Source organism: Gavialis gangeticus, unplaced genomic scaffold (genome assembly GCF_001723915.1).
Source record: "Gavialis gangeticus isolate Ggan-Ray unplaced genomic scaffold, GavGan_comp1, whole genome shotgun sequence".
Taxonomy (NCBI): Eukaryota; Metazoa; Chordata; order Crocodylia; family Gavialidae; genus Gavialis; species Gavialis gangeticus.
The window spans coordinates 11,780,614-11,799,044 of NW_017729016.1; the positions used below are offsets into that span (position 1 = coordinate 11,780,614).

At 41.8% G+C, this 18,431-nt stretch overlaps 1 protein-coding gene across 2 annotated transcripts; it reads right to left on the bottom strand.

Annotated features, from left to right (window-relative positions):
* Positions 1-66: 66 nt before the first annotated feature.
* On the bottom strand, positions 67-16,808 carry RAC1 (ras-related C3 botulinum toxin substrate 1 (rho family, small GTP binding protein Rac1)). Of its 2 annotated transcripts, XM_019512865.1 has the most exons (7): positions 16,638-16,808; positions 9,184-9,255; positions 7,481-7,598; positions 4,355-4,411; positions 2,644-2,706; positions 1,865-2,024; positions 67-1,693 (listed from the first exon to the last, which is right to left on the bottom strand). In XM_019512865.1, exons 1-7 carry the CDS (start codon positions 16,670-16,672, stop codon positions 1,563-1,565), a joined length of 636 nt encoding a protein of 211 aa, XP_019368410.1. In that variant the 5' UTR covers positions 16,673-16,808; the 3' UTR covers positions 67-1,562. The 2 variants fall into 2 exon arrangements, with proteins under 2 accessions (XP_019368410.1, XP_019368411.1); XM_019512866.1 differs by lacking the exon at positions 4,355-4,411 and having other exon boundaries at positions 16,638-16,806.
* Between the last annotated feature and the right edge of the window lie 1,623 nt (positions 16,809-18,431).

Consider the following 18,431-nt stretch of genomic DNA (forward strand, 5'->3'; position numbering starts at 1 on the left):
GATAAGCATTCACACTTCTACAATCACAGTCTGAGAACCCTTACTCAGAAATTCACACATTACCAATAACATGATTCAAGAATTTATTAAGTCATACATGCAAAACATACTGCTAATTGCATTAGCAAAAGATCAATGTAAAAACTTCACAATTTTGCAACTTGATTTTTAAATTTTGCTCTAGTGGTTGAAAGGGTGGAGTTCAACAGTGGATTCTTGCCAGTGTTTAGAATGTACAGAACATTGTTAGCACTAGCACTAATTTACAGAACCGCATAGACCCAAGTTACCATTACTAAATAAATTGATGCACATGTACATGTAGGTGAGGTAAAGAACAATTGTCAGCATTAGTAACATTACAGTGCTGGGATACCTGGCAAACAGTGATGCTTGAGAAGGTTCATAGTTTAAGGAAGTCTAAAGTATAAAAAAATTACTAAAACTTGGAAAGCTGCTCACTTGATTTTTACATCTAGTATATAGAAGACTAAAGAAAGCTCTTCTAAAAGCACAAAAATTACTGGATCAGAAAAGGAAAATAAGAATATGCTTCAACTAATCTACAAAAAAAAGGCAAAATTCTATCACTCAAAGACTTTAAAATACAAGTTATATTGCTCAGTAGAGATTCTACAAGAAAAGCATTTTTCTAAGTTTAAGAGTTGTGGGAATGACCAGTTCAAAAATATCAAGTGAATGCCCTACTTGAAAAGAAATTCAGAACTTACCTATGAACACCAACCTCTCTTCATCTACTGCATATCTGCGATAGAAGTTTACTGGTTTTTCTGTGACAAGTGTCTATTCACTTTTCAACTACTCTGACAATGTAGTGTGTAAATTGATCTGTACAGTGTCAAATACTGCCTGGCAACCTCATTTGATCTCCAACCAGTGCTTCACCTATCCATCACAATACAATGCTATCAAAAGGACTAGATAAACTTCAATTAAGAATGTTTATATTTAATTGTAGTAGTAAGAACTAAATTGCAACTGAGCCCTTACCAGTGACAAAGCATTTTTTACTGTGACTCAAGGTGGTCAGTCATAATATCAATTCTCGTACTCATTTAGGTTTGATACACAATGCTATGCAACAACCCGGGGTTGAGAAAGTGTTTAATGAATGCATTAGCAACATTTTGCTAAGGATACTGTACTGTTACTTCTCTGTGAAAAACGAGAGTGCGTTTTTGCATTTTCTAATAGACATTAGAGTCTTCTTAAAGACAGAAGTCTTTAAAACAGTTTAGTGCTTAGTGTTCATAGCACAACAATGCAACTTAGTTCAACAGATAGTTTGGCAACAATTGATTAATCTGAGCAAGAATAGGACTTTAAAAATAAGGCTTTACATAGGTCTTTTAAGATTTCACTTTTAGTAGAATGAAAAGCAATTCTCATACTTTAAAACAAGTGAAACTGAAATTGTTGATTGGTTCAAAAATGTCATGAAAGAACAAATTTATAACAGAAAAACTTGGCATTGAATGTGAATGCTCCATTGTTCAGAGCAAAGCACATGGGGTTCGGAGTGGGGGCAGGGAGGGTGACATTTACAGCAGCAGGCATTTTCTCTTTCTCTTCTTTACAGGAGGGGGGCAAAGAACTGCTCGAATAGCTTCATCAAACACTGTCTTGAGGCCTCGCTGTGTAAGTGCTGAGCATTCTAGGTATTTCACTGCACCTGTGCAGAGCAAAAGAGGTTGAAGTTACAAAACAGTTCTCTACAGTGTGCCAGTGACAGAATACACTGCTTTTAGTGGATTGCCACAGTAGAAGCGGGGGGATTTTTTTTTTTTTGTTAAAAGGAAGCTGTAGCATGAATTTTAGTAGGTTAACTTGGGAATCATCATACCAATCTCTTTTGCCATGGCAAGCCCCTGTGGGTAGGTGATTGGAGTCAATTTCTTCTCCTTCAGTTTTTCAATAGTGTCTTTATCATCTCTGAGATCAAGTTTGGTACCTACTAAGATGATGGGGGTGTTGGGGCAATGGTGCCGCACCTCAGGATACCACTGGAAAAAAATTAAAGAGAAGCAGATGTGCAACAACTTTCATGTAAGGCTTTCAAACACTTTCCCTACCAAAACCTCCCCAAACTCCTTTACGATACAATAAAAGAGAAAGCAAGCCCCCACAAGACTTCTTTTTTATACTGTAAATGTCCTCCTGCATTTACAGATACAGAGATTCAACTCCCTGTCTTAGCCAGAAGGCATCAAGTATCCAGGGTGAAAAACCCTAATGCAACTTTGTTTGCTCTTCTGTTTTTTGCAATCAGGAAAACAAAGCCCATCCATGGGAGAAGTCCAACACAAGAGTATGGACAATTTCTCCTTGGCCATGGAAAAATCATAACAGGAATAAAACAGGCTTCTGAATTCCACTGAATAGGCCTCCCCTCACCACGCTGCATCTTAAGACAGATTTGCTAAGTCTTCCTGCACAATTAAGGAAAGTTGCACTGTTCCATCATGCTACTGACAATGACCATCTGTTTTTACAGAAGATTGGTCCCAGCACTGGGCATGTGAGCCTCATTTCCCTGAATCAAGGGAAAGAATACAGGTTGAAACCTAACAAACAAGACCCAAATCAATCTCAAGGAAAGAGTGCTCTCTAGGCTGCACTTACCTTAGCACGGACATTTTCAAAGGAAGCAGGACTCACAAGTGAAAAGCAGATTAAGAACACATCCTATAAAGCAAGTTTTCAAAGTTAGCTCAGTATACTAGAACACTGGAGAACACATTCATTAATACAATTAGGCTTTTGATTCAGTTACTGAGCTGGTTGATTATAAACACTGGAACAGTTATGCTGGCAGCATGCTTGCATTTTCAAGTCTTGCTCCCTACATTTGAGATCTGTGATACTCAAACACTGAAGATACAGAAGAACCTTGAAAAAGTCCCTGAAAACGAACAACAAACAAATGCGAGGAGCAGTAGAAGTTGTAGGTAGTGAGAAGAATCATTAGAACTGCAGACTTCTCTCCATCTTTCACACAAGGAGAATTCAAGTGAGTCAAGCTTTACACAAGCTCACACCTAGCTTGCTAACATGGGATTTAAAGTATGAGGTACAACTGTTCCACTACTTCTGACAGGAAATAATGCTAGTTCCAAGAGCTTTCAGTCTGAACAAACAGGTGCAATTTTGGCTTCCATGTAAAATATTCTTAGCCCATCTAAGCTGATTTTCATCCAATAAGTTTATTTTCCACAGCATAACTGCTGTGCAGAGATTACAGTGAACCCTGCATTGGTTTCACATTGATCAGATATTATTTTTACATTAACACGCTTTAGAGTTTCCTTCCTCCAGCTCAGTTAGAATTAGGGGAGTTCTAAAAACCATGACCGCACTGACCCGACTGGCCCACCCTCCCATTCTTTCCTTATGCAACTAACTCAGACAGCAGAAGCCTTTAGGCAGCGTACACTGCTTGTCTTTCAACTGAAAGGTAGAGGCTGATTACTGCAATAAATCACTGGGGTTTTAAAAAATTTCAAAGAAGATAACTGCAAAATAGATTTAAAAAAGTCAACAAGATTTTGTAGCAACTTCTAGAAAGTGCACATTTCAAAGGCTGATAAAGGTTCATAGGCTTACCTGTTTCTAGAGCTGTTGAGAAAATGTTCACCTGGCTAACCAGAAAGTTTTCTGGACCTGATACATTAAATATTACTAATCTTGCTACATTATTCTTACACCTGAACAAGTCTCACAAGCTCCAGCTTTCCCCATCCCACAACAAAGCAAACACAAGTATGAGCTAAATCTGTTAAGAAATGAGGCATGTCATAATGTTAGTCAATTGTGGTGCATTTCAAGGCATTATGTTAGGTCAACTACTGACACCTGCATTGCTATGCACTTGCAACCCATTTATTCATGCATCACCCAAGCACGTTTCCATAGCCAGAACACCGAAGAAGAAAGGTGTGCAACACCAAACAACGTGATACTATGGCCACTACTTCTGTTTTCCAATTCTGTGCACTGCACAGATTCCTCCCCACTTTCCTCCAGAGGCTCAGTGCTTTGGATTGACAAGAAATTCTGTGAATTATCTGCAACTTTCCACTGGCTCCTGCATATCACACATCTAATCAATGCATGGGCAAACAACATTTTAGCTTCTTGTTTGGTTACTCTTCAGAACTCTGATTTACAGAGCTAGCAGCACACTCACATCAATAAATCAATAATACAGATCCAAGAGATATATACTGCAAGCACAAGAAAAAGTTGTAGTCTAGTAAAATAGGGGCCAATTTATCACCATTTAAGCAAAAAAGAACAGAACTGGGAAACAAAATTTACTGAAAGTGTTACATACGGAAATAGGTTGATCTTTCAGACTGGAAGTTACATTCTTACCACTGGTCCCTCCAACCTAATAACAGGTATGACATAAATTAAGTTCAGGAATACCTTTAAGTGTGCTCTTAATGAACCATTTCTTCTCATAATTTCTGTGCTCATCAATCCTCACAGAACTTCCCCCTCAAAAGGAAAACACTCAGCTGGCCAGTGCCACATTACTTGACACGCATTACTTCCAGAAAAGCCTGACAGAAGTCTTTTCCAAAGATGTAGAAATAGGTTAGTGACAAAGACAACAGCAAACTGCTTTTTGAGTCTGAAGACCCCACAACAGTGGAACTGAATGGATGAGAAAAAAAGTTTTGTATTTAAAAATAATTAGCAGGATTTATTTAATCAGGTACTTTTCAAAGATTTTCCAAATAAGAAAGATAGAGTATGTCAAGGTAGCAAAGTCTGGAGCATGCTTTAGTGCCCAGATATCAAAACAGCCTGATAACACACAGATTGATCCACTGAACTGAAAGAGTATATGGAGCCTTTCTGTGACAATCCTACAGCTCACAATATCAGCAGATACAGTTTAGTGTCTGGCCAGACTGCTACTTGAGTGGTCTCTTCCTAGGAAGCACACTACCTTTCCATTCACATGGTTCCCAAAGCTCTCCTTGAACTGACTTTTAAATCTAGTTGGTAAAGAAACTTTTCCCCTATGAAGCATCCAAGGCAAATTCTGACCCATACTATTAAAATGGTATGCCCTCTGATTCAGAGATGCAGCAGAGCTGGTATTTTCCCCATCTGCATACACATTTTTAATGCCCTTCTAACATCCAGGTTACAGCAACATTCCCGCTGTGGATCCCTACACATTCAGCGAAGTCCTGGGACTTGTTCCAAAGACAGCACTTTGAGGCCATTCTCCAACACACCTCAGGGAACCTTACGCTATCTTGGCTGTTAAGGTCTCTTACGTCCAAAGTTCTCCCTACATCACCTATGCCCAAGTCACCATTAACAGCTGCATATGCTCTTTGATCAAAGCGTGTGCACAAGCACTTCTTGCAGCTACCTGACCATTACACTTAGCCCCAAAACAGCTCACCTCTGCACACAGCATTGTGAACACAGGCCTGGCTTTAAACATATACTGTCCTTTACACACAGCAGGACGACAAAACTGTGGCTTGGGGGCCAGGGGGTCAGTGCAAAGCCTGCCAGCACATGGGCCAGCACAGACTGTGCTTGAAAAACATACTAGGAACACTCCATATATACACACATGCCCTCCAATCAAAAGTATTGCTGACAGTACTGTCATGGCATTCAGCAAAGCCTGACTTTGCACATGGCTTCACAAACAGGTTCCTGTCAAGTTTACTGTCACTGTTTGGTGAAAGTCAGGATCCAGAGGCAAGTCAGGTTCTACCTGAACTGATGCTTTCTAATTCACATTATAACCATGACCAAGGATTTCTAGCAGCAGCACATTTTTAAATAGTGAAATCAAGAAGCTCAAAACACAAGATGAGGCAGTGTTGTCTAAAGCTGGGTAAGCATTAGCACAAGAGAGTGGGGAGAGGGAAAACATTTAAAATAAAATCAGTGCCTAAAATACGAGTTTATTTTCTGTTTTTAGACTCCTCTTGCTAAAAAACAGCACACAGTACAGCATATTCTCCAAGTGTTTGCACATAAATTACAATCATTATTTATGGTGCAAGAGTCATTATTAACGGTGCAAGATGGATCCATTATACACTGCATGCAATATCTGTTGTGTGCCATAACCCCAAATCACACAGGCCCACACACACTGCTCACTGCACCAGGTATGAAAGCATGGCCCACCCCCAAAGCATAGCTTGGCCTATGGTCCCTCCTCCCACATCCTTTCATCTGTTCAAATTTGACTGCAGCCTGTGTTTCCATGATGCTGGCAGGCTCTTGGGCAGTCTTAGCAATTTTATCACCTACTATGAGGAGAGTCTAATAACTGCTTTTTCTTCCTAGCTGCTGGGAGAAGCAGGAGTTTCTGGCAGTTTTGCTGCCGTTCTCTAACTAACACAATAGCAGCAGCCTCTAGTCTATGAGTTGAGAAGAAAACTTAACTGTAAGGACTTATAGGCACGATGAGAAATGAGACTAATGAACTAAGGTATGTTTACCAGAAATTTAAATAGTACAGTTCATTCAATAAAAGTCCATTGTCTTAGAGAGTGCAGGCAGACCACAGACTAACTGAACCAGATCTGAAAACACAAAAGCCAGCTTCCTGCATTGTAGTAGCTAGTAATTATTCTGCTGTAATAACTACAAATTACCACTTTCCTTTAGAACAAGGACAGTTCTGTCAGAAAAAGGAATCTGCTCAAACCAAGACCACTGGGCTTGGCAGAAGACAGCTTCAGAAGACTAGCATCTAGAAGATATTAGCTGAGCTGTTGTGATAGCTACAGACAGAGAAGACTACTTCATTTTCCCTATTCAAGAGAAGCAGGTGACAGCATATGCATATTCAAGATTTGACAGATTGCAAGCAATGAAGCAACATGTACATTTCTCCCTAGTTTAATATTGTAACTGTAAGAGCACCATAAAAACTGCCTTGGGCTGAAATAATTTCAGAACTCTAATGGAACAGTGCCCACATCAACAGCAACATTTTCTTTTACAGGCATGCCGCTTGCACATTTAATACTACCTTTGGAACCAAATGAGGCTGAATGACATCAAGTGCTTAGCAATGTTCATGTCAGTGGGCAACCAAAACAGCACGCCTGAGAAACAAAGACAAATCCTACTTTTGGCAGACATGCTAACCTTAAATGAATGGACTTGCTGATGAGACTACTCCATTCACCAAATTTATAAATATTCCAGTTAATTCTGGGGCTGCAACTACATAGAAAGGCAACACACATCAGCATACATGGGTAATGCAGGCTTTAACATCTGCTAAATGCAGAATGCTCTCATACTGAAGTATACTAAAGTATTACACCTGCAGCATTAAGCAGAAATCTGCAAGAGGTTAACTTTGCTATTAAATATGGGTGTTAACCATAGCCATATTCAGTAAAGACAATTAGACTTAGGCTATAAACGTAATTTCAGCTCTTGTGCTATAGATTCTTACTGTTTGTGGATATGATAATGGACGTAATCTGTCATAGTCCTCTTGTCCAGCTGTATCCCATAAACCCAGGTTCACTGGTTTTCCATCAACCATTACATTAGCAGAGTAGTTGTCAAAGCTATAAAATAAAATACAAAGTGAGATCATCTGAAATGCTTCCAAGCTGGAACCAAATTCTTCTTCTGCAATAAGTCCCAGAGGTTGAGCTCTCAAAATCCCAGTCAAACATGGTGGACAGAAAAGGCACTTGCCAGAGTACAGCCTCCTGCCCCAAATAATGAATGATTATTCTTTAAATATTAAGTCTGATATGGAATATTAGAGGGGGAAATGCAGCTCAAACTAAGCCTGCTGGAGTTAGTCTCTTTTCATTACCTTCCATCAGAAAACGTGTAAAACTGCTAAGCAAACAAGTCTGGGAAAAAGGGTGATTCACTTAACTGACAAATATGTACTCCTCTGAATGGGACACTTATCAGCCACCTAATCTGCCTCTGTATTGTGTAAGAATTAAAAACCTATTGTTATCGTTCTATGCACCTAACAAAAGAAGTGAGATGAGTAATACTTAATAAGGATTTAAGAGTCTCAGTGGGCAAATACAAGCCTTGTAAATTTAGGGGATCAAAATGATTTGGAAAATTCTACTCAGAGGCAAATAGATAAACAGGCAAGATCCTTTTTAAGACCACCACTTTTTATGACACTTAAGCCAGAACTGAGAATGCAGTAAACTTTTGTCTATAAAACAGTAATAAACTGCAAAGCCTAAAGATAGACTACATTAAAATGTTTCATATGAAAAGTCATTGAGGTATTTACAGTATAACTTGAGGAAACAGAAAAGGTATAGCAAAATAAGGGCAGCCATGGTCAATAGGAAGAGAGACATTTCCACAGTACATTTATAGTACAATATATTTTAGTACGTGAAAATCTCAGCTGCACTCTTACCATTTGTAGGAGAACAATTACATGTTTTATATTTTAAATGAGGACAGAGCAGAGCAGGGAAAGCTGCCTGTGTAAAAAGTTCCACCCTGAATTGGAGGGAGGGTGTGAATTAAATTACAAATTCATTAAAAACAGGGATTTAAATAATACAAGTGTTGAAAACCCTTAAGTGCAAAATCACAGAAAGTACCAAAATAACGGAGGTTCTTTAGTAATGCTTACTATAGGAACTGCACTTGGCAACTGAGGAGGGCTTGCAAGAAGGCACAAAAACCCTACCAGCTCTCTGGTAAGTATTTAAAAAACAGAAAACCACAGACAAACAAAAAAACGCTCCTTGTGATTCTGTCTGCAGTCCTGAATGGTTTGCAAGAGTCTGAACTTTGAATGTCACTTGCACATAAGAACTCTGCCTTCGGAAGTAACAATGAGGTTTTCTTTAAAGATAACTGTAGCTGACAATGTTAACATAGTCCCAGAAGAGATGAGTTATTCAGCAAAGTAGACATGAACTGATCAAGAGTCCACAAAAAATAACCTATCACATGAATACTGTTGCACATGGCCACCTGACAAACAGGTTAGTGCAAGCCAAAAAATACTTCTTGTGAAATAAATCTAGAGTTGAAATTAACTTTTCAGACAAAGCTGAAAGATGTTTCCTGCTTATTTAAACTATATAAACTCCAGTGATGGCAAGTGTAAAGAATGCATTAAATTAGTTCATAAGGTTTCATGATTATACTTACACAGTGGGGATGTATTCTCCAGGAAAAGCATTGGTTGTGTAACTGATGAGTAGGCATGTTTTACCTACAGCACTGTAAAGAGATTAAAGTCATTTAAGGTAGTACTTTTACATGTGATGGGAAATAAAAAGCCTTCCAAATATAACCAACCCTTCGCACTCCCCCCCAAATTACATTCATTCATCCATTTACAAGAAGTTTAAATTTAAACCTGAATTTGTAAGGGGTCAAGCCTGGGCTTGAAGCTGACTTGACTAGTAAACAGACTAGTCAGAAAATAAACTTCTGATTCTTAGTGGTCAAGGTGGATCTGAATAATTAATAGGTATCTTCCAAAATATACAAACATTATGACCTAGACTAGTTTGTTCAAGCTTAAATTAATGAGGCCACATATATTAGTAGCCAACTCATTTTGCTGTGTCTTAACCAGTTTCACTGAATAGGAACGACAGCCACCATTCGCACAGCTCTTTCAAATGCCTCACCTCACCTTTCAGACAACTCATACTTTTATTACCTAACTCTGACAAGAAACTATTGCCAATTTATCACAATGCCATTTTAGAGGGCTCAGTGAAACAGAAGTGGCAGCCTTTCAGAGCATGTCATAATACTGCAACATGACACTGAAAATGTAACATCACTTCCTTGGAAACCCAGCCATCTTGTGGAAATTACTTAGTCAAAACCATATCCTAACATTGAAACTGAGTTGTGTGCACTTAAAAAAATCTTTCCCCCAGCAAAAATTTAAAAAATCCCAAACAGGTTCCGATAATTTAGAGACATCTGTCTTCCATGCTTCTTTTAGAGCTCAACAGTCAGGTCTCTACTCCCAGCATTCTCCCAAGTCAAACACTAGAGAAGGGACAAACTAAATTCGTATAACAGTTTCAATTAATAAGGCTAAGATACTTGAGATCTGACTACTTAATTCTCTTTCAGAGAGACTCAGCATCTGAAGAGAAAGCAGGCTTCTGATACTTTCAGGTTCCTCTAGGTTTCATATTTGCTTCTCACTTAAGAGCAATATCCTTCAACAACAGACTCCAGAGGATGTCTTCACAATTTGTTGCTGCAGAGAGATATTAGTTGTGGGATTATGTTCTTCCTGCTGATTACTTCTTTCTTAAAAGATGTTCATCCTATGCAAGACATGCATTATGTCCATGTAGAAGTTTTGGGCAAGCAGTGTGCTGATTAAACAAGACACCAGCACTCTTTTAACCCTTGATGTGTTTCCAACGGTTATACACCTACTATTCAGAATAGCGCACGTATCTTTCATTGTTGGTGTTCATAAGACCAGCCACACACTCTGCTGTATTTACCTTACTTAGCAATGTTAAAAGAAATCTCCATAATTAAAACATCACTGCTAAAAATATCCTCTTGTCCTTTAGGTTTCATTAAAAGGCTCCAGAAGTTGGAAACTGGTCAAGCACCAAAGTGTACTAGGCAAGACCCATGCTTTGTCAGAGCTAGAAGTTACTCCATTTATTACAACACTGCCAGTAATAGGATTCTTCACCACCTTCTTTTAAATATCAGTTCAATAATACTCTACGATCACGACAAGCTATATTACGGTAACATTTGAGCCTTAGAGAAATCCAGGCCCAATCTGACCAGGATGGTTCTTTGGCATTTTATTCCACGTGTTAAGCTGCAATTTGCAATTTTCCCTTTCCTTGCAGCACAATCCCCACTCTATCATCATTTTTTGGTCTTACAAAATTTACCCTCACCACATTTTAATTTCTTCAAAAGAAGTATGAAAAATGTCTGAGTTTCAGCCTTTCAGAAACTGAGGTTTTCCTGTTCAGGGTTGCACTATGTTTTGTGCCAAATGATACTTCTAATGATGACATCTACTGCTATACTTGACTAGTGTCAAATTTTTACTGCAGTTTCAGGTGAGTTTTACAGTTGTATACGTGAGATCGGCTGAGAACCCTCCTATCAGAAATATCTGTGGAGAAACCAAAGATGCCTGAAATATCCAGAATCTTATAAGTCTAAGCCCACAGTGGCTAAACCGCGGCTCATGAGTCACATGCAGCTCGCCAGCACAGTACTTGTGACTCTTTGGAAATTGGCCAAAGCCCTGCCCACTTCTCCCCAAGGTGGCTCTGGGGGACAGCACAGCCCAGCACCTCTCATCTCTCCAGCTTTCCCACAGGGAGCACGCCCTGAGTCTGCCCTCCTCCCTCCTTCTCTCCCTCTGGGACTGCCAGCTCAGGTGCTAGGCTGGCCGACAGGGCATGCTCCCCACGGGGAAAGCCAGTGGCTAGGCAGCGCGGGGCTTGGGGGGGAGTCACCTGTATTCCAGGTCACTCAGCGCCCCCCACCCCTCCATCTCTTGAACTTTGGTAGAGGATGGGATGTGGCTCCGAGGGTGAGTATCTCTGGCCACCCCTGGTATAAGCCATGGATGGGTGGAGTGTAGTTCAACATTTGGGCTCAGGACAAGAAACCAGCAACTCCCAGAATTGTAGTCTCAGCTATGCCACAGCCTCTCTACATTTTCCCAGCCTGCAAAGTAGGCATTCATTACTTGTATCACATGACTGCTGTAAGGATTAATATCCCAAGATTAGCACAGCATAAATGCTAAGTACTATAAAGCTCTGTACACAAATTACACGTTTGCAGACTCAGGGCTTGTTGGCATTCTCTGAAGATGGTAACTTCACACATCTTTTATTTTTTTGTATAAAATATATATGGATATATATCCCGTGGATAATATACATATATTAGCCTATTAGTTTAATTTTTATTTTATATAGAACTAAACTAATAGACTTCTATAACAAAGACACTAATGCACTGGGGTATTCAACAGTTCCAAAAAGAAAATTTGAAAGAACATTTTTTAACCAAGCCTTTTCAGAATGCCAGAGAACTGAATAGATTGGTCTAATTTATAACTGGATCATCAAAACTACAAACCCTAGAAGTACTAAAATGCCATATTCTTTAAGCTCCTTGCTAGGACTTGGAGGCAAAACCTTCTGTAGAATCTACAACATAGTCAGGCTCAAAGGCCCATCCTGGACAAGTCTATCATACCATACATCCTGTTTTGTACTGAAAACTAATACTGAATTCCATATCTTCATCAGTGACTAAAGAACACTTTCCCCCCTACCCCTTTTGACTGCCTCCCTTCATCTCACCAAGTGAAGAGACTGTTGTGGTTACTCAGAGCAGCTCAGGAAAGAGGTGATAAAAAAAAATTTCATTCCAGACTCAAAACTGTAGCATGGTTCTGCAGCACGCACCAGACAGTTGTTAAACAAGAAAAAACAGGCCCAACAACCCTGTGTTCCATTTTAGGTTTCCTGCCTCACTAGCCTCTTGGTAACTACGCAAATCTGATTCATAGGGCAGTGAGCCAACCTCAGAAACGAACATGTAACACCTACCTTCACTATGGTAATCCTACATTAATTTTTATTCCTCATCTCCTATTAAAGCATTATGTTAACAAACTTAGTTTGAAAAGCATTTAGCCACTTGCTAAGGGAGGCATCTAACTGTATAACAAATAAATCTTTACACCTGAGGGCTGGAAATTAAGATGGATCAACAGATGGTTTTAATTTTTTCTGCAGATCAATCTGGGAAGCATTACAAAAATGCCATCAATTATTTAACCATACATTCAACCTTGCAACCCTATTAGAGAATCCTAAATTAGTAACATTAGGCTGTAATTCAGATTTGTCCCTGTTAACCACAAGAACTTTCTAGATTAGATTGCTAGAACACAGGCAAATGAGACACCATATAATTAGTTTTACAGTAATCATTATACCAAATTTGTCCATTCGCTTCCAGGTACAATTCAAAGTAGTGACTTGTGTAGGATTTCACAAGGTTTTTAGTACCTGGAAACCCAGGAACTTCTCTCTCCTTAGCTATAACTAAGAAGCTTGAGAAATCTCCTAACACACTACACCTACTTTGAACAGGATAAGATGACATCGTAATAAAGATGCTGGCAGGCAGTGTACAGCAGCATTCCCTCCACTGCCAACACCAATGGAGCTGCACAAATGGTAGTGCTATGGCAGGAGACTTCTCGTATACTGGCTGTGAGAACACAGCCCTTACAACCATGGCAGTAGAGGCCAGCTGAAGCGCTTTAATTAACACTTCCCTAAAATCAGATGCCAAAGAACCAATAGCATCCTGTTAACATCTGTTGGAATTCCTTTCTTCTACCAGTCTACCTGAAATAGAATAATGCTTTGCATGATATGGCCTAAGGCCTAGCTCTTTTCTCATATTTTATAAAATTTAAAATGGTATACACAACTCTCCTAGGATAAAAATAGCAGCTTATCACTTAAGAGTTAAAATCCTTTCCCTTACTGAAAGGCACTATTACATTCTAGATTAAGCAGAATACTATTCAGTTTGAGGAGGTTTTGTTCTAAAATTTCAATCTATGGCATCGTTCTATCGACTGAAGAATGACAGACCGTGATGGGGAAAGGTGAGCTTGTAAGTGGGATGAAAATTAGCCACCCACCGGAAATACGTTTTTATAGGAGTGCTGCATTACAGGAAGCAGCTTAGAATTTCTGCACTCAGCTGGAGTGTGGAAAGAGTCAACTGCTTCAAAAGACATTTTTAATTGCTGTGGCTGGCAAAGCAAACCAAACTCTGGCATGCATCGACCAATGCATTTCAAGCAAAACCAGGGACATCATCCTCCTGCTTTACTCAGGCTTGGTGAGGCTGCAGCTGGAGTACTGTATCCAGTTTTGGGCCCCCCACTTCAGAAGCGATGTGGAAAAGCTTGAGAGAGTCCAGAGGAGAGCACTGTAAAGAGATTAAAGGCCTGGAGGGCAGCCTGTACGAGATGAAGCTGAGGGATCTGGGACTCTTCAGTCTGGAAAAAAGAAAAGGCTCAGGGGTGACTTGGTAGCCGCCTACAGTTATGCAAGAGGGGTACATGAGGACCTGGGAGAACAGCTGTTCACCAGAGCTCACCAAGGGATAACAAGGTCTAATGGCCACAAACTCCAGGAAAGCCGATTCAGACTAGACATAAGAAAAAAAAGTTATTTATGGTACGGATGTCCAGTGTCTGGAACAGACTCCCCCCAGAGGTGATGCAAGCACCTACTCTAGACTCTTTAAAAAAAAGTCTGGATATTTTTCTTGTTGGGATCACTTGATCCCAGCTGACTTCCTGCCTACAGCAGGGGGCTGGACTCGATGATCTCACAAGGTCCCTTCCAGCCCCTAATGTCTATGAAATCTATGAAATATTCTTGTAATGTTCTTGTATGTCTTAGATATCAGCAGAAAAAAAGAAAGTTTACTTTTCACTATTTAAGCTGCTTATTCCCTGCACTTTGTTCAGCCAGGTCAGTGGTTCTCAACCTTTTTAGACTCAAGGCACATCCCTCAGAAAATGCCAGCTTTAAAAAAAGAAAAAAAAGTTTACACTAATTTTTTACTATAGAAAAATAATGGAGCAATTCTGTTGCAAAGAACATGGAAAAAACACAGGTCAGAATGTTTTGAGCACAATGGATTTCTTATTTGAAATGTTTTGATTTATCTTGTGAATAGTGTACATGCATCTACATCGAACAGCACTAACACTGTGTGGCACCCTGCAGCACCCTTGGAAGGAACTCAAAGCACCACCGGGTGCCATGGCACCCTTATTGAGAATCACTGGCTTTTGTTTTCCAGCTTTCATGTACCAGAATAATGTTGTCACACTGGTTTGCAATGGTTTCTAAAAGTAACATTCCTCTCTAGTTTAAAAGCCTTCTGGTTTTTGAATACGGTATTGTTTATTAATACAATGTCCTAAGTACCTATTTTTTTTAAATATGGGCTTTAGTAATAAAGACTGAGCTTGTAGCCTGTCCCAGCTAAAGCAGCAGTCTTCTAAAGTGTTTTGAGAAACACAAAAAGCAACGACTTATTTAGTAAGTGATACTAAGTCTAAAGAAAATTTTAAATAGGAATTATTACATTGAATCTAGAATCATGCCTTCAAAACACTGAATGAACAGACAAAACATTTCTATTAAAAGAAGACAGATGAGACAACAATTTTGATGTAAAACATATTTTACATCAATTTAAACTAACTAGAAACAAAAAAAAATATCACAGTTGGCCATTTCTATCAGTCCCAGTAAGCTGCACTATCAACAAATCTCAGTCAAATGTGTTGGGACACTCCTCTCATGCAACACAAGCAATAAAAGTAAAACAGGCGTCTCATACAATAGCAAAACCAGCACTTATGTTAGACCGTTTAAACATTTTATTTTTAAGTCTTAATACATGCTGACTTTTTAGGGCTCCCCTAACAAGCTGATCATTAACTTCAAGATGAAACCACCACACTGTATTACACAAAGCTTATGGAAATTTCTTCTCGCTGTAATTTCTTCCCTTCAATCCATCTATGCAAGTTTTTTCTGTGATACCCAATTATGCTCAGACTACACTGGGATTCTTGTTTCCACTTAAAAAAAAAATCTAACTGCATAAGACGAGTCTTGTTTTCCAGCTGGCTTGTGATGCTCCCCTGAGCTCTGACATCCAGTAAGAAAGTCTCCAAAATGCCTAGAAGAGTTTCTACATGGAGCACATTCAACAGTATCTAGCATTGAAATATCAAGAGGAACAAACATGGTACACACAGTCTCTGCACTGGTCGCCAACAGCTATGCATAAAGTCAGACTTAAAAGCATCCTAAAAATAGCTTTAAACAATAATACCTACAAAACATCACAGGTATAAATAATTCTCTACAGAATTATCAAGTTTCTAATTATGTGTCATCCAGCTGTATAGCTAGAGGTCGCAATTAGGGCTCAGACCCTATTGTGCTAGGTAACACTCATACAGTAAAGCACAGTCCCTGCCCAAAAGATCTTGCAAGGGACTCTGATTATATCACCTGCAAATGTAACCCCTGGCTGTAAAGGCGGGTTGTGAAACCCTGCCGGTGCGCAGGAAATCACCGCATGCCATCCAGTATTTTTAAAAAGTAGTTTGGAGACAACGGGACCGACTTTCCCGTCCAGTTACCTCAATAGTGGCTTCGCTCAAGAGCGCTGTGCAGCCAAACCCTTGAACCGGGGCACGGATCCCGCTAGGGACACAAGGAAGGGCCCGGCCGCGGCTGGGTGAAGCCGCCAGCAGCAAAATGGAGATGGATACGGACCCCCATGATTCCCAGGAAGGTTTAAAGCCAGCACCTTCCCCCAGGCCCCCAGCTACCCAGGGGGACACAAGGGCCCCAAGGGACGAGCCCGACCGCCTGGAGCGCGGCACAGCCCCCACCCCAGGCCGGGGGGGAGAGGGAGTCGGGGCCGCCGCCCTGAGGCGCCCCGGGCGAGGAGGGCGCGGCTCTTCCCTGCGGCCGGGCCCGGCCAGGTCCCGCGCGGGGCGGACTCACCCGTCTCCCACCACCACACACTTGATGGCCTGCATTGGGGCGGCGCCGAAGCGAGGAGCCCGCGGGTCTGTGCGCCCGGCCTCGGCCGCCTCCGCCCTGTGCGCCCGTAAGCGGCGACGAGGCTGCGGCCACCACCCAAGGCTGCGCGAGAGTCGAGGAAACAGGAAGCGGCCGCCCGCTCACATCCGGCTGGGCGAGCTCGCTCGGCCCCGCCGCCCGCCTCTGAGCCCTCCCCCCCCACGGCCGGGCCTCGGCAGCACTCGGGGAAGCTCGAGCCCGGAGCCTGCGGCATCTTCGCGATCGGCGGCCAGACCTCGGGACTCTTCGGCTCCGCTCGGGAGCGCTGAGCTCATCGCCGGCCCGGTCTCGGGACTCTTCGGCAACGCTCGGGACGGCTGAGCTCATCGCCGGCGCGGCCTCGGGACTCTTCGGCGCCGCTCGGGCTTCTCCGGCCCAGAGTGACGGCTTCGGAAACGCTTGGGTCCCCCTCACCTCAGCTGAGGGGCCGCCATGTTTGTGCTACTAACCTAGTCTGGGGTGGTGGGGGTGGGGCCTGGTCCCCACTCTTACTCTTTTGTTGTCCTGAGCACCTTGGGGTGACCGTCACCAGCGTTAGGCCTCACGACAGTGTGGCGTCTCCCCTCAGTTTCATCTGCACTGGAAGTTGCCATGTCAAGGGGCGCATGGGGCCAGCACGCACTGGGGCTGCTGCCCTGGGCAGCATTTTCCATCTGTGGGGCTGTGCTGCCCTGTGATGTGGCATAGGGCCTCCTGTCACCATGTTTCTCTATTATGCAAATCCTTGAGCACCATTTTCTTTTCAACGGGTGGCAGCATGGCCTAACAAGCTGCAAACCACAAGCCGTGTAGTGATTTCATGTTATGATTGTGTAACGTTGATTTCTTCTGTTGCAACATAGCATTACTGGGGTTGCCAACATGCCCAGATTGGCCCGGAGTCTACCGGGATTGGCATTGATGTCCCCGTGGCTACTGAAAGCAATCGGGGAGATTTATGTTACATTAGCTATTTAGCTAACATTGTGGCATGTTAGGAAAAAACTGTCCCAGAATAGCTTCAGTCAGAGTTGGCAACCCTAAGCATTACACCAAAACGTTGGTCCTTCAGAGGTTATCCTGATGGGGGCTTTTTCTAAGCATTTAGGATGTTGAGTTCAACGGATGTTAACATCCCAAGAATTTTTAAACAGTCTGACAAAGAGTCCTTTCTTCTTTCAGCTGCTCTGGTTTCACTCTCCTGTGATAACATCGACTCTTTAATCCTCTAGTCCTCTAGAGCAGCGTTTCTCAAGCTGTGGGTCGCGACCCAAGAGTGGGTTGCAAGAATACATGAAAGGGTTGTGAGCAAACTTTTAAAATGGATTCTCCTTTAAAGGAGAAAAACGTGGGAAACTGGGGCTTTTCCCTTGCAGGCTGGCAGATTTCCAGCCTGGACGGTTGGATTTAGCACAACTGTTGCATTTAGCGCAACTGTCCCCACCACCATGAACATCATATGCCTCCTGAGGCTGGAGGCACGGTGAGCTCCCGCAGGTGGCAGCAGCAGTGGCGGTGGCGGAGGCGTAGTGGCAGGGAGCAGCAGGTAGCTCTCACAGGCAGCCAGCGGGGGGCGGGGGAGGGAGAGGTGAAAAATAGAGGACATAAAAGCATCTGGTTTCATATCAATAGAGGACAGAGGACCAGAAAACCAGACTGTGCTCTATAAAACCAGACGAATGGTCACCCTAGTCAGGACTGGCCATTGATATTTACAAATGGGTCCTGGTACAGAAA